General features: G+C 42.8%; 1 protein-coding gene across 1 annotated transcript in view; it reads left to right on the top strand.

Moving 5' to 3' along the window:
* Window positions 1–16,958, top strand: part of LOC124148215 (metabotropic glutamate receptor 8-like) — a 206,839-nt gene that overhangs the window by 172,957 nt on the left and 16,924 nt on the right. Inside the window, exon 9 of the mRNA XM_048382946.1 lies at window positions 4,801–5,911. Within this exon, the coding sequence (XP_048238903.1) occupies window positions 4,801–5,911 (1,111 nt within the window). The remainder of the gene's footprint in view (window positions 1–4,800; window positions 5,912–16,958) is intronic.

Here is a 16,958-nt window from a genome sequence, read left to right as displayed (position 1 = left end):
TAGATATTGACAGAGTACTAGGAGACCATCAGCCTGCAGTGTCAATACTTCCCGTGCCTTTGTCTCAAACGGAACGAAAGGAGCAACTTAGTCAGAGGTTTCAAACTACAAAACAATGTATAAATCAAATCAAACTTTACTAATCACAACACAGTGCCCTAAGCAATAGCTATCCGATAGCTCGCTGTCTCAAAGGAACATTACAAAATAATTTATAACACTCACTAAATGTAAATTGCTTGTTTAGAATAGATCATGTTTGGTCAGAGGTGGATTTACAGGCCATATCGCAGCAGGGGGAGGTAACTCTTCACGCCTGTGAGGCGATACAAGTCGATAAAAGGGATGCTGCAACTGTTTACCGTCTGTATCGCAACCCGGTTGATTTAAAGCAATTTAGCTATGTCATCACATACGCAATTCAGACATGACTGCAGTTAATGTCTGTTAAATCGTTAAATGATAGAGATATAGAGATGTTATTGACGAATGTAAGCGTAATCGGGCGTTATCCTGGCTAATCGACTGGCATAAAATCATTAAGAGACATAAATCACTGGATAGCTTACAAAGTGCCAGCGCAAACACATTCCCATCTCGAAATACGTATGCGTGCAATCAATTGAAACAAGACATCGGTTTAATCACTTCCAGACTGTATTCCCTTATAGGTTGGCCCAGTAGTCCAATGAGTCCCTTAATGTATGCAGAGGTCCGCTAGTCGGGGTTCGAATCCAAATTCTAGCGAACATAATCCTAGGTTCATCAGCAGCATGCCCTTACACGTAGATTCCGTCGGTAAGGACTGTCTAGTACAGGTATCCGCGTGTGCTTAGCTCAGACAATGAGTGAGGATATGTTTACGCCGCTGATACGCTGTGGAATAGCTGAAAAAAATCAAAGCAGCGTTAAACCCAGCTCATTCGGAAGAACAAAACCACAAACATCCACATATGTTGTCAACTATTTTCCAGTGCATCACGTGGTACACATGCCTTCAGAAATAGTAGAATGACGTGGTACACATGACTTCAGAGACAGTAGAATGACGTAGTACACATGACTTCAGAGACAGTAGAATGACGTGGTTCACATGACCTTAGAGATATTAGAATGACGTAGTACACATGACGTCAGAGACAGCAGACTGACGTGGTTCACATGACCTAAGAGATATCAGAGTGACGTAGTACACATGGCCTTAGAGATATAAGAATGACGTGGTACACATGACTTCAGAGACAGTAGAATGACGTGGTTCACATGACTTCAGAGATATTAGAATGACGTGGCACACATGACTTCAGAGATATTAGAATAACGTGGCACACATGACTTCAGAGATACAGAGATGACTCTTAACACATGAAATATAGGACAGCCCATAGCTGTGGACGTTGCAAACTGATCGAGGATGACAACAAGGCAGCAATATTTCTTCGAAATAGTCATGATCAATTAGGATCGGAGCAATTAACATTCTGTGTGAATGCTACAAAAGACTATGCTGCCTTAGGTCTTACCAAAAAGTAATTGTTCACAAGAAGACTTGAAAACTAAAATGTTGTGGATAAAAACCCACATTTCAATGAAATAATTGTTTGTCTTGAAGCAGTTGGCGAACAAATCCTCTGTCTCTAACAAAATACACGTAATTAGAATTTGTAATGTCAACCTCTTTTAACCCATAATGCTTAATCAACGGTGCTCAATACCACTTTATTAGAATATGTACTAGTAGCTTATACAAAATCTAATTCAGCCACTTTTAGTACGCTGTGCTGACCCAGTGCTGTTTTATACCAACCCAGTAAAAGACATCGCTTTTCTCGTGATTCTGGAAATGGTTTTGTCGCTCATACGTTTTATACATTTTAACCACATTTACCCTACTTCTCCTTCCCAATGTCCTTTGACCCGTAAAGGTCCGGGGTAGAACAGGTCTTTTCAGGAAACCATACTTGCCGTAAAAAGGCGACTATGCTTGTCGTAAGAGATGACTAACAGGATCGGGTGGTCAGGCTCGCTGACTTGGTTGATGCATGTCATCGATCCCACATTGCGTGGGTCGATACTCATGATATCAATCATTGGATTGTCTGGTCCAGACTCGAGTATTTACAGACCGCCGTCATATAGCTGGTATATTGCAGAGTGCGGCGTTAAACAAACCAGCCAACCAATGTTCTTTAGTACCGCATTAGTCAAACCCATAGCCACAACCCCTTTCCCTCCGATATATCTACCCAGTGCTGTTGGATACCACATTGGTAAAATTCAAACCTTATGCATTTCAGCTTAATGAGGTGCGGTAAAATTGAGTTTAACGTCGTGTTTTTTAAGATTATTGCACCATAGAGCGACTTGTATGCACGAATGTGTGTGGCTGTGGTACTAGTCTGGACTATATCTGGTTGTAAACTGCTCGCCCACTGAGTTACCATGCCGCAGTTTTACTTGAATACATTATACTGACCAGTCCTTGTTTTAGCCCCTTAAATCCAAACGCAAGGCAGGGTATCAACAAGTTCCGCCTATTAACGTATTTTGGTATGACGAGGCTAGGGGATCGAACCATCGACCTTCCCGTCTCCGGGCAGATTCTTTACCCACCGGACCACGGAGGCGGTCCTTCTGCTTTGTAAGAAACATGTCCAATACATTCCACCCAAGTTTCCCCCGCTATTCTAATGGACAGAGTATTATCCGGGAGTGGGTGGGCACACGCTGCACGGTCCACTGTACCTTGTATAGTATATCACTGTCGTGTATACCACCTCCAAACTCCACTTGGACTGACAAGGAATGCCACTCCATATCTAGTTGAACCTGCTGACTCGTGTCGGTGTAGGAGATCAAGATTGACACTTGTATCGAATACTCATCTTACTACAAGACCAGGGAGGAGCTCATCACCTTCCTGTGCCTTTCATCTTCTCCGTCAGTTCCATGTGATGTGACGGCCCTTCGCTTTCAGCAGGCGAGGACTGAAACAATCTGACAGAATCTTCCCCACCTTCAATTGTTCCTGTAATTGTGTGTCTTGTGCGGATGAAAAACACGTTGAGTGTTTAATCTTGTACTGCAACGAAGAAAATCGGTCCTTTGAGTTAGAGAATGAATGGGGCTTTGTAGGTCTTTCAGCAGTATTGGTACAATAAGAATGAATGTCACAATGTGTATCCATGTATGCATAACGAGGATATGAGTATTGGGCTCCCTAAGGCACCATCAACCTGGAAATCCTGACGTGTTTTGGGGGCTTATTTAATTTCTTCTTTCACCACATTTATATCTGAAGAAAAATACATAGGACAGAAGAACATGGCTGAAGTGCAGGTCTAAATGAGTGAGTGAGTGAGTTGGGTTTAACGCCGCTTTTAACGGTATTCCAGTTATATCGTGACGTGTCAGCTTAATGTGGGAGGAAAGCCCGTGATGCAGGTCTCAGACGTTTACCACTTCGGTGAAACCCACGAGCAAGGGTATGGTGCTGACAAACCTAGAAACATAATCGGGGCGAACCGGGATTCGAACCCACAATCATAGGTTTCTGGCGTGCCCAAGGGACGCAACCCTGCACAGCGAATCGCGGCGCCTTAGACGACTGGGCCACCCGTGCCCCCGGCAGGTCTAAAGATAATGTCATTCTCATTACAACACTGCTAGGTACGGAGCGGACAGGCCATCTCTGTAAGCTAGTTAACCAAAACAAAACTCACTGAATGTAGTGTGCAGTGTATTCAATCATCATGGCATGTTTGATGTAGTCACAACAATTTCAGCAGGTTGGCCGGGTACAATAATTTATTGACTGGTTAAGTCTTGTAAAATGGACTCTACTCCTGATTATAGAGATTGTTTTGTCGATTGTGTTTACAAACATGTCACGTGTTCACTGATATTTCCCGTGGATAAACGGAGATACGAACAAAGCCATTACTTTGGTAATTTAGACCTTTACTAATCATACATAGCGATTATAACACTAAGAATGTAGTCTCTCCAATATTTAAAAAAGAGATTTTGGGAGAAGATGTACATTTGCTAAGACAGAAGACGAAACTCGAAATTACTCAGAATCATTCTCATGTCTGGTTTCTGATGGAGAACAATAATCAAATCGGTTTATTCCGCTTACCCCGTGATGCTGTGGCCGGCATTGAATTCAGGTTAACGTAATTAATGCGAAATAGAAGTTAGATACACCTTGATTTGAAGAAAACAGTTAACATATTTATATACGGTTCATTATTGCCGTCGGGTTTGAATAAATGACACTTTTTAAGGATAGCAACTTCTTTTATTCTTTGTCACGACGTTTCAGAGCTACTTCTTGTCTCTTCATCAGGTGAATGAAGCAAGACGTAGCTCTGAAATCTCGTGACAAAGAAGTTGCTCTCCATAAAAGTGTCATTTATTCATGTTCTCTCTACTTCTAAATGTCTATCACACACTTCTGCCGTCGGTTTTTTTGCTGGCCGAGGTTGGTATGGGAGTAAGTGAGTATGTTTTACGCCGCTTTTAGCAATATTCCAGCAATATCACGTCAGGGGACACTATACATGGGTTTCGCAGATTGTACCTATGTCGGGAATCGAATCCGGGTCTTCGGCGTGACGAGCGAACGCTTTAACCACTGGGCTACCCGATCGCCCGAGGTTGGTATGGGATTGAGTGGAACAAGTTCGGGGACATATGTCAGTAGTTATCCTTTAAATTTCAGAGTTATCCTGTCCGTGGGGGATTCCTGATCATATGATATCATACATCAATAACCATTTCCTTCTTCCCTTTCAGGAGTCCCCCCTCCAGTTTCGGGTAGAAGAACCCAGCCACCCGGAGTCAGTCTGTAACAAGCCGTGCGCCTTCTACGAGGCAAGACTCCCATTCGAAGGAGACCCGTGCTGCTGGATGTGCAGCCCCTGTAACAAGTACCAGTACCTTCCAACCAAAGACGCATGTGAAGAATGTCCATGGGGCACGCTACCGTCCTGGTTGAAGGACGAATGTATTGAGATCCCTCCCCGCTATCTGCAGTACCATGACGGAATCGCCATCGCCGCCATGACATTTGCCTCTCTTGGAGTGATAGGGACATCCATGGTTGTTCTGGTCTTCTTCATCTACAGTGACACTCCTGTGGTCAAGGCGTCCGGACGCGAGCTAAGCTTCGTCCTCCTTGGTGGAATCCTCTTCTGCTATGCAATCACCTTCGTGTTGGTGTCAAAGCCCATGACGTATACATGTGGAACTCAGAAGATAGGAATGGGGCTTTGTTTTTCCGTATGCTACTCTGCCATTTTGACAAAGACAAACCGAATATCTAGGATATTTCGAGCAGGGAAAAGGACTGTGAAAAGACCCAAATTCATCAGCCCTGAATCCCAGCTGGTCATATGTGGTAGTTTAGTGTGTGTCCAGATACTCATCGGACTCGTATGGCTTCTGATAAGCCCACCTAAATCTATACCCTATTACTCAAACAGGGACGACCATCAGCTAGTGTGTGAAGGAGCTGTCGGCTATTCCTATATGATAGGCTTTTCATATCCTATTCTTCTAGTGACTGTATGTACATTTTACGCGTTGTTCACTCGCAAAATACCAGAAGCCTTCAACGAATCCAAATACATAGGGTTCACCATGTACACCACTTGCATCATATGGCTTGCATTTGTAGTCATCTACTTCACGACGGCGAGTAATATTCAGATGCGACTTGCCACCATGTGCTTCTCAATCAGCCTAAGCGCAACAGTGGCGCTTATATGTATGTTCACCCCAAAACTGTACATAATCCTACTTCACCCCGAGAGGAATGTTCGTCAGTCCATGATGGCAAAGGCCGCCTTCACCAAGCCTAACAATGCTTCCGCCTTGAGAGTTGATTCTGGTACGCAATCTGACGGTATGTTTGAGGATGATGAATTCATGGACTAGTCCATGAGTAAGTCTTTTGTTACTAGCATGTACACATCCTCAAATGAGCACTCTGCCTTTATCCACGTTTACATTTAACACTGCATGAAACGATTTTCGGAAAGATTTCCAAATTGTAAAATATTTTTTTCGTGCTGTGATATTTATTGCGTTTTTCAAACTATTCCAAAATGTAAAATCATTCTTTTCATGTTGTGTTAAAAATATTGATTGACAAAAGGTTTCATTTAACACAGCATGAAACAATGTTCGGAAGGTTTCCAAATTGTGAAAAAAAATATTACTTGCTGTGATATTGTGTTTTTTCAAAGTTTTCCTAAATGTAAAATCATTCTTTTCATGTTGTGTTATAGATATTGATTGTCAAAATGTTTCAAAGATATGAAATATTCTGATTAATACTGTGTCGAGTATAAATAATGATCCTATTTAAATGCTTTAAAACCCTTGGGCCGAGGAATGAATGAGCTGTATTATTACTGTCACGAATTTAAATTGTCTTATAAGGCATGAACTACTTAATCTGCGGAGAACGGTTGTTTTGGAGGCATTGATATTCATATTCAGGATGTATAATATCGGGGTTTACAATTTATTCTTTGGTCGGACCTAATGGGTGGAGGATGTTTTGTCCTGAACAAGAATTTGAGTTTTTCTGTTTAAACAAACGAAAATGAAGTAGGTCGTTAGATTATATTTTCGGAAAAGTAATTTCTTTTACATCTCGGAAAGGACAGAACGTGTTTCTTTTATACATTCAAAACATTACATGGGCAATTTTAACCCACGAATTATTTTCATTCCAAGGAAATGGCAAAATTATTTCTTCCACTTTTTCCTTGGCCAAAGAAAAGTAGTCAATCCTTAGCAGAGTATATTTGATCACTCAAAGGATGCTGGTGCCGTTGTGTTAAGAATGTCAAAACTACTCTCAAAGGCTTGGTCGGCTGGAAACGTCTGAGAGACAACTGGACGACTACAACTTAACAGACAGATTAACTATAGTTGTATGAAAGACTTAGGTGTTCTTTAACTTCGTTTAAGTAGTGTGTGTTACTGACAGTACTGACAGTCTTGAAATAATACTGGATCTGTTTTCTGCACTATTACCTTAATACCTTCTACACGTCAGTTCTTAAACATACATTTATTGTTACCTGTTGGATCACACGCCACGAAGTGTGTGTGTGTGTGTGTGTGTGTGTGTGTGGGGGGGGGGGGGGGGGGGGGGGTGCGTGCGTGCGCGCGTGCGTTTGGTAGTGTGTGTGTGTTGGTCGAGTTCGAGAACCATCATAGAAAATGTCTGTGTACAACTCTTGTTTGATCAGTTCTGCACGTTTCTCGGAAACCACTATATATTTTACCGAATACAGAATTATTGAATAGCCTTCGATAGAGTTGAAGCACCTGTGTTGCGTTTGCAGGCAAGATACCTTACATTATTTCCCCATAAAACTTTGCAAGTGTGTTGAGCTAGGTTTTGCAAAGATTGCGGGGAATATTAGTGACTCTGTCTTCTTGTTTGAGCTCAAGCGTTTTAGGAAATAACTCAAAATAATTCGACATTGTAATCTACTTTTCTTTAAGAATGGATGGCACCAAACGCTTCGTGACGTTTCTGAAGAGACACGACATTCGCAGTGTCCTTTTGTAATATCAGTTTTACTCGATCCCTCACTCACCCAATACTCCAGTTGCAGAAGCAAATGGTGACACGTCTTACCTTTATCCATCCATTCGAGTAAGTTTCAAATAACAAAATCGATGACGCTGTTAAGGTCAACACAGCTTTTATGTCTGTCACCATTGACCCTTACAACTGTTTACATATTCTCCGGACGAAAACAGAAGGAAATGTTAATGGTTCGTTTTTCTTGCCAGTGATTGATTATATACAACCCCAAGTAACGCACGGCATCCGACATTCCTTGTATTTAGAGGAAGTACTTTTTCACACTGGAGAGATGTCTTTGAAATTATCTTTTCACAAATCAATAGCAGTAGATGTTGGATAACAGAACCAATCTAAGCTGCCCACTGACTTTATTAAAAAAAAAGTTGAGAACGATTCCGGAGTCTTCATGAAATAGACAACCAGTCGGTATTCTTATTAACCTCGCGGTAGAGACAAGGTAGATTGAGTGTTTCTGTATTTTTAGAAGTGGGAATTAAATACAAGAGTTATGTGTTTTCAGTTGGAGGGGGTAATTTCTTGATCTGGAGCCAATTACCTTTACCTTCGCTGTGAGGGTACTTGACATAACCTCGGTCAAAAACAATTACGCGTATATTTTCGTATGTCAATCATTATTCTAGTAACAGTAGCATGTTATCATTGAGAAAAATTGCTCCGATGAATGCTTCATTTTGGGGACTGATTGAAAGGCAGAAAAGAAATTAACCGAAATTCTTTCTGATTTCTGAAGAGAACTCGATCATCGGCGGTCAATTAATCCAAAAACTTCGTCCTCGTAATCTCCTAAACACGAACTTCTTGACAAAATTATTAACTTCTAGCATGTCCTTTTTCTCTGTGCCACCATGCAATTCGTCAGGAAAATCGATTACACGAAAAACACCTCTTACGTATCTGGTGAATGTTTCGACTTCTACACTAAGGCAATGTCATTTTTTCCAGTTGCCAAATGCCGGCTTGGTTAAGTCATTTTTTAAAGTCTTCTCATAGTTTCTAAGTAAATTTGTTCCGTGACCATTTTATCTCCTTGTTGGTAGCTGTCAAGTGTTGAGATTGCCAACTGTTTTGCTCAGAGACTCGATTTCCTTATAAAACCCCATTTGGGAGGGCCTAATTTGTCTGGACCGCCATGACAAGATACTTCAAGCACTGGAAACCATGTACAACATGCACCGTCTGATCATCCCCTGGAACGCGCCATACATGCCGTGCACAGCTGCCTACTAAACTCCGTAACTGACTTCCTGGGCGCTATTTGGTAGTAATCAGATATTTTTAGCACATGTTAGTCTATCTGGGAATTTGTTGGTGTAGTTGGAAGTGATTTGCAGCTACACAAGTGTCCACGGGCAGGTCGGACACTGATACGGAACAGGGTTCTTGGGTTTGGTAATAGAGAGGTGTCATCTTGGCCGGGACTTACACGAGTGAAGGAATTGGGTTGGTGTGGTTAAGTGTGCATGTCAGGTACTTGTTCATCACTGTTCAGTAATGTAGTGTCAGTTAATGCGTAATTGGCAGTTTAACCATCGGTGTCAGTGTTCTGCGTTAGGTGTGTCTCAAGATGCTGCCAAATTTAAGCATGTTCATGGGTAAGTTCAGGAGTTAACGGGACGCCAAATATTGCATCCCACCAAATGTACGCAGATAATTTACACTGCAAATCATGCGGAAGTTAATTATACAACGGGTCCATAAAAGGTATAAAAGGGGCCCGTGAGAGACAAACCACGTATAAAAGGGGCCAAGGGGAGACATGTCACAAATAAAATGGGTCCAAGGGGAGTCAAGTATAAAATGGGCCCAAGGAAATGAATGAATGAGTATGGTTTTACGCCGCTTTTAGCAATATTCCAGCAATATCACGGCGGGGAACACCAGCTCAGAAATGGGCTTTACACTGGGCCCAAGGGGAGACAAGTCAGGTATAAAAGGGGCCAGGGGGAGGCGAGTCAGGTATAAAAGTGGCCCAGGGGGAGACAAGTCAGGTATAAAATGGTCACAAGGGGAGACAAGTCAGGAATAAAATGGGCAAAAGGGGAGCCCATCAGGAGTAAAATGAGCCAAAGGGAGACAAACCATGTAGAAAATGGGCCAAAGGAAGAAAGGCCAGGTATAAAAGGGGCCCAAGGGGAGACAAGCCAGGTATAAAAGGGGCCCAAGGGGAGACAAGCCAGGTATAAAAGGGGCCCAAGGAGAGACAAGCCAGGAATAAAAGGGGCCCAAGGGGAGACAAGCCAGGTATACAGGGGCCAAATCAGCACCCACTGACACGGATATTGCTGAGTGCGGCGTAAAACAACAAACAAAGAAACAGACATTACCTAGCACTCACGCGAAGGGATCAAATGAATGCGTTTTGCATTATCGCCCAAAACTTATTTGACACCATGGCGTGTCATTAATCCGCCATGTCCTTAGATACGGGATAACCTCTGTATTGTGGAAAGTTGATGAGGTCACGCTGGTCAAGACAACCCCTGGCATCTTTGCTACTCTTCGTTCAGTCGTGTTCAATAATTCATACAGGATTCATTTGTCTAAATGTGTTTTATACAACATGACATGTCTGATGGAGAACAAAGCAAATCTGAGACTCGACGTCATCGCCATGTATTTAGAGTTAAGATGTACCATCAGTTTGGCACCTAAAAGCCAAATGTTAAATAAGAAAATGCTCCACTTGTGGCATTCATCGTAATATAACATTTATCGTAATGATATTGGTTTGAGGTCGTTTTATCCTCGGGTAAGTGTCAAGTCAGTCATTAATTTTTTATAACAAAAAGTCAGTTGAGTTGCTAGGCTTGCGACTTGTTGAGTATTTGCATGGCCCTCAGACATGTGGGATTTTCTTAGTAATGGTAGTAGTTTGTTGTTTAACGCCGCAGTCAACAATAATTCCAGCTACATGTTGTATATGACGGCTGTCTGTATATAATCAAGTCTGGACCAGGCAATCCAGTGATTGACATCATGAGCATCGATCTTTGCAGTCGAGATACAATGACACACATCAACCAAATCAACGAGCCTGATCACCCAGACCTTTTCAAACCCGATCTTTACGGATCAGTAGTAGTAGTAGTAGTAGTAGTAGTAGTAGTATCATAATGGAGGTGGCTGCTGCGGGCGATACATCTGCACAGCCAGTTGGACACCTTCACCAGCAGGAGAGGCGTCCCTCAGAATGCACAGCCTGCCTGTAAAGAGGCAATAGATGTTAGGTTTGCCTCGTACTGTCGGGTACCCATACACAGATCAACATCAGCAACTTGATACAGGATCCTTGATGTCGGAATGGGCGTGGTTACTCTTGGTCGTCCCGACCTTGACCGATCACGTGTTGACCCATGCTGTTGAAACCGATCCATAGCCTTGTGAGTGAGTGAGTGAGTATGGTTTTATGGCGCTTTAAGCAATATTCCAGCAATATCACGGCGCTGGACACCAGAAATGGGCTTCACACATTGTACCCATGTCGGGAATCGAACCCGGGTCTGCGGCGTGACGAGCGAACGCTTTAACCACCTAGGCTACCCGACCGCCCCCCATAGCCTTGTGATATAGCCCTGCCTGCGAGCGGCCTGTGACGTTGTTTCCTTGCACTTGTCTTAATCTTGGCATGTTGTTGAACTGTCACTGTTCGATTGACGCAGATGCCAGGCAATCAAAAACCCTGCACTTAAATACCGTTCATAGTGCTGTTGCACGTGCAGCTCCATGGCTCTTTTGTTAATGCACTGGGTGCGTTTTTCCGAATCGTACGTGTTTCCGGACTTATGGTTTTCATGTCCTTGTTGTGACCATTTTGATCCGGGAAATTTGTCACTGACACTGTAACACATTGAACCTCTTCATTTTGCACCTCTTGGTCCGCTAATTTTGCTTTCGTGGCCAAACATATCAATATTCCGTTCCTTTCTTTTGAAGAGTATATATACTGTCTATTTTACTGTATTTCCGTTTAATAAATTAGTTAACAATGACAAACATTTACGAATGGAAAATGGCAGATGTTCATTAGGCTTTTGAAACCTAAACTTAATTAAAAAGTATAATTTTAATAACTTCCCCATGTAGCTCAATGTGTATTTGTTCACTGTCACCATAATAGGCTTTATGACGTCAAAAACATAATGTTGGCTGTCACCTAGGACATAGAGAATACTACACTTATTCTCGTTAGATACCATTTTTACGAAACGAGTGGACTTTCCATGGTATCAAATACCAAAGAAAGTTCACGAGTTTCGTAAAAATGGTATCTAACGAGAATGAGTGTGGTATTTTATTTATTACCCACGTTAAATATATATATATAACTTTAAGTACATAATAACTTTCGTTCGTTGACAGATCAAACTGAAACCGGTTGCAAAATCTGGCTGCGCATGAATAATGATCATGGGCATTGTTGACATTTCTTTGCATTCGCATTAACACCATGCCCTTGTTGTTGTGTTTGCAAACGTACAGCACCGACGTTCAAGATCTTTTGGGGGGAATTTCTTCAACTTATGGTAATTCAAGCTCATTGTTGTTAGTACGCAGGACAACGATAAGAAAATTTTAAAAGTCACTTTAGCGCCGCGTCCCGGCTGTGCAATTAAAATGGTTCGGTTTCCTTGATCTATCAGCTGAATTTATTTCCTGTCCGTACCATTTTGGAAGAGGGAAATCGTGTTCGACAAAGACATTCATGTTAACTGTACTGAAGACGTGAAAATCAACAAACTCAAATTTGCATGTCAGTGCACGTGACAGCTTCGAACGAAGGGCAAGGTCACCACCGGAATAAGAAAAGATAACCGTGATCTACTCACAGCGTTTTACGCTAGAGAGAGGGAATGGTATTGTTCATATTTAGGATAGATTTTGGCCACATCATCGGAAGTCAGGCACACTTCTTTGGAGTTTTCGAATGATTTGTGACGGAAATGTTCACCTGGTCTGGTCTTGCAGTCGTGTATGTTCATTCACGAATAAGCACTTCCGGGAGAATTTTCACAAAATACGCTTCGAATGGCGACACTGATGGCACAACCGGAGGATCGAACGTAAGTATAGATATCTGTCCAGATAGTTTAAACTGATTTTATTTCACCACGCTTATCCTTTTACGTCAAAATCAAATTGAAAGACGCGAAAGTGATCGGGTGCGTCACGCTCATTGGGACCCTCGATCCATCGATAGACATTGCATATGGATATGCATGTCTCGATTATATCATGTCTGCAGTAGCTCTATGCTGACCAATATAGAATGCAAAGCGAATTTAATGCGTGTGATGATCTTGTTTGGTTTAATAAAGTGTGTGTAAATGTCTCTCGATTTCGTGAGATTCCTTCAGTTCTGCTTTGAAGATGAGAAAGTGAGTGACGTCTCGCGATGTTTTTATGTATGAAAAAAGTAGTTCCGGTGTGAGGTCACGGTTATCCAATCAAAACTAATAAAACGAGGTCAACCTTGTACGACACACGTGTGACGTACGGATTTAGTATCTTACCATCCGTAAATTCACCACGTGGATAATAATACGTTGCTTCTCCCTCTTTTGTCACCGTTACGTCATAGGCATTGCATTATCATCCATAACTGGCTCCCACGGGAGATATCGCTTGGGTGAGATCAAGCGATATCTACATTGGAGATATCGCTGCAATTAAATTGCTGCTGTTAGCAGTACTTTTTACACTTAAGACACTGCTTTTTACTGTCTACAAACTGAAAAAAGTTGGAAGAATGATGTTGGATGATAAATAAAATCTCACCCTCGTGTCTTTTGATATCAAATATGTCAATACTCGTTGATATATTTGATATCAAAAGACACTCGGGTGAGATTCTCTCTATATATACACTACTCAACTTTTGGTAGGGAAACGTTTACATTGTTACAAAACTTAAAGGAAGCAGCTTAGTTATGTAAAGGACTTCACGCGAGGTAATATCTGTGTCGTGTGTTCAATGGGAACAGGCAACACTGACCGCTAGCCTTGACAAATAGAAAATGCAGTCCCAGGTTTAAAACTGAGAAACACGGAGATACGATAACAATACTGCCAATAGCGTATTATTTACAGCATCCGGTGGTCCGAAAATGAGTCCAATATCGTTATCGTGCATGACTCAGCCGGACATGAATTTCAAGATGACGCGTACTTCCCGTGTCTCGCGAGACTATCACCTGTGTGCCGACACTGGGAGATGGTTCGCGCTTCCGGTCAATTCATACCGTGTATAGACCGGATTACCTGCCTTTTTCCATTTCCCCTGGACGAGTTATCAAGATACAAGTCACGTCGAGATTTGTGCAGTAAAGCTAACTTGATGTGATTCACTGAGATTTCATTAAGATGCTCCTCCGATATTACCAATTCAAACATATTTGCAGGCATAGAGAGACTTAATCGAGTGTCGTTGTAACCTGAATTCGCGTCCTGTGGGTCTCGCGAGACGATACGGTATTGTAGATAGGATTAGATAATGAATAAGTTGATGTTGGGAATTATTTACGGAGTATTTGCGCGTGCTAAACGTGACTACGTGAGCTGGATACGGGTTTAATTGGGGATGTCAAATAGAAGCGTGGGTCAGTGGCTTACTGAACAACTTCAAGTTTTTAGAATGATTTCTAATTTGAAAAATATTTAGCCATGACATATTATTCAAGCCTTTCAGATTTTAATCATGTTTTTTGCGAATCGTTTACGGGCAACATGTAGATACGACCGTCATGTTCTGGCAGAACTGGTAAGGGCTCAGGATATGGGTCGCCACGTTAAGATTAACCGTCTTGAGTCGACACACAGTGTGAGAATATATTACGAACCACTGGTATTACTGTCGATATAACACATACACGTGCATGCACGTCGCTATATAAGTGCAATAATCTTGGACGCGACGTTAAACCCAATTTCACCTCACCTCACCTACTGTCGATATATTATAATGAAAATATTTGATTAACCTTCCTGGCTGCTGTCTCCTTCCTGATGCTGCCGCTGACGCTTCCTCCGCACTCGGCCTCAACATGTCCTCTCACTATTCCGTCACCTCTTCTGTTTTATTCACACACTTTCCCTCTCCCTGTCTCAAATGCTTCCCATTTGGTCTTGTCACCTCCTCACACTATTCCCCAACCCTTTCTTCCCCTGTCGACTTCTTCCGTTTCCTGCTCATCCATTTGCATCCTGTATTCCTAGGTTCCTTCGTCCATCTTCCTCTCATATTGCCCTACCATACCCGACACCCTCATTCTTCCTCTCCCACTTTTCCCTCTTCCTGTCTTCTCTCCCCAACTCTGCTCCTCTTTCCTTCGTCCTACCCTACCCGACACCCTCATTCTTCCTCTCCCACTTTTCCCCCTTCCTGCCTTCTCTCCCCAACGCTTCTCCTCTTTCCTTCCTCCTACCCTATTCCCGACACCCTCATTCGTTCTGTCCCACTTTTCCCTCTTCCTGTCTTCTCTCCCCAACGCTACTCCTCTTTCCTTCGTCCTACCCTACTCCCCACCACTCATTCTTCCTCGCCCACTTTTCCCTCTTCCTGCCTTCTCTCCCCAACGCTACTCCTCTCTCCTTCGTCCTACCCTACTCCCTACCCCTCATTCTTCCTCTCCCACTTTTCCCTCTTCCTGCCTTCTCCCCCAAATGCTACTCCTCTTTCCTTCGTCCTACCCTACTCCCCATCCCTCATTCTTCCTCTCCCACTTTTCCCTCTTCCTGTCTTCTCTCCCCAACTCTGCTCCTCTTTCCTTCGTCCTACCCTACCCGACACCCTCATTCTTCCTCTCCCACTTTTCCCCCTTCCTGCCTTCTCTCCCCAACGCTTCTCCTCTTTCCTTCCTCCTACCCTATTCCCGACACCCTCATTCGTTCTGTCCCACTTTTCCCTCTTCCTGTCTTCTCTCCCCAACGCTACTCCTCTTTCCTTCGTCCTACCCTACTCCCCACCACTCATTCTTCCTCGCCCACTTTTCCCTCTTCCTGCCTTCTCTCCCCAACGCTACTCCTCTCTCCTTCGTCCTACCCTACTCCCTACCCCTCATTCTTCCTCTCCCACTTTTCCCTCTTCCTGCCTTCTCCCCCAAATGCTACTCCTCTTTCCTTCGTCCTACCCTACTCCCCATCCCTCATTCTTCCTCTCCCACTTTTCCTTCTTCCTGCCTTCCCTCCCCAACCCTTCTCCTCTTTCCCTCTTTGTGTGCCCAACTCCTTCCCAGTTTCTCTTCATCTCACAACCACCTTCTTCTAATGCCTTGCCATCCCCGCGTCACATGTTTCTTCCATTTCTTCCTCGCCCAGCCTGTTTAAACCGTCACATTGCCACCACAACGTTCACACCAACCTCACCTCACCCTCCTGCTGCAACATGTATCTCCCAACCCAACTCCCACACCATGACCCTAACCCCATAAATGTTCTTTCTATCCCTTATTCTTTTTCACATTTCACATTTCCAATGTTTGTTTTGGTTTTGGTTTGTTTGTTTAACGCCGCGCTCGACAATAGTTCAACTATATGACGGCGGTCTGTAAATAATCGAGTCAGGGCCAGACAATACAGTGACTGGCATCATGAGAATCGACCCACGCAATTGGATTATGATGACATGCATCATCCAAGTCAGCGAGCCTGACCACCCGATCCCGTTAGTCGCCTCTTACGACAAGCATATTCGCCTCTTACGACAAGCATAGGTTGCTGAAGACCTATTGTAACCCGGATGTTCACGGGTCGTATCAGGCAGTGCACGTACTGGTGTCAGTGTTACTTTCAGCTCCAATTATTCGCGTGACCATGAAAGATTTACCTAATAACTGCTTCCGACACCAGGTGGACAGCTTGATTTATGGGGTAACAAGTCCCGCGGAGTGATCTCAGTAATTACTTTCCACTAACTGATTATATTGACAGTAATCAATTACTGAAACAGTGATTGTTACTGGAAAGGAGATGGCTGTGTGCGTTGGTTGCCGTCACTGATGAGTTGTATAGCACTCAGTGACTTTCAGCAATTTATCATTTAACTTAAGCATTTATCCATGACATAAGCTTATGACATAAAAACATGTATGTCATACCCCAATGACATAAGTATCCAAATTAGATAACCGGAAGAGGGAGCGGTTTGATTTGAAACTATATATTATTAGTGAAGTTACACCAGAGATATAATCAGATTACACAGAATCGTTGTTGTTACCGTTATTAAAGTTTCAATTATTCTGCAAAAGTCTGTTCAAGTATTTTGTTTAAAATAATCCGAGGAACTTTTTTTCTCAGCGAATTGTTTATTTTGGTTTACATG

This window comes from Haliotis rufescens, unplaced genomic scaffold (assembly GCF_023055435.1).
Source record: "Haliotis rufescens isolate VD_foot unplaced genomic scaffold, xgHalRufe1.0.p SCAF_42, whole genome shotgun sequence".
NCBI classification, from domain to species: domain Eukaryota; kingdom Metazoa; phylum Mollusca; class Gastropoda; order Lepetellida; family Haliotidae; genus Haliotis; species Haliotis rufescens.
The sequence above is the reverse complement of the archived record's forward strand: the minus strand, read 5'-3'. Positions and strand labels throughout refer to the sequence as shown.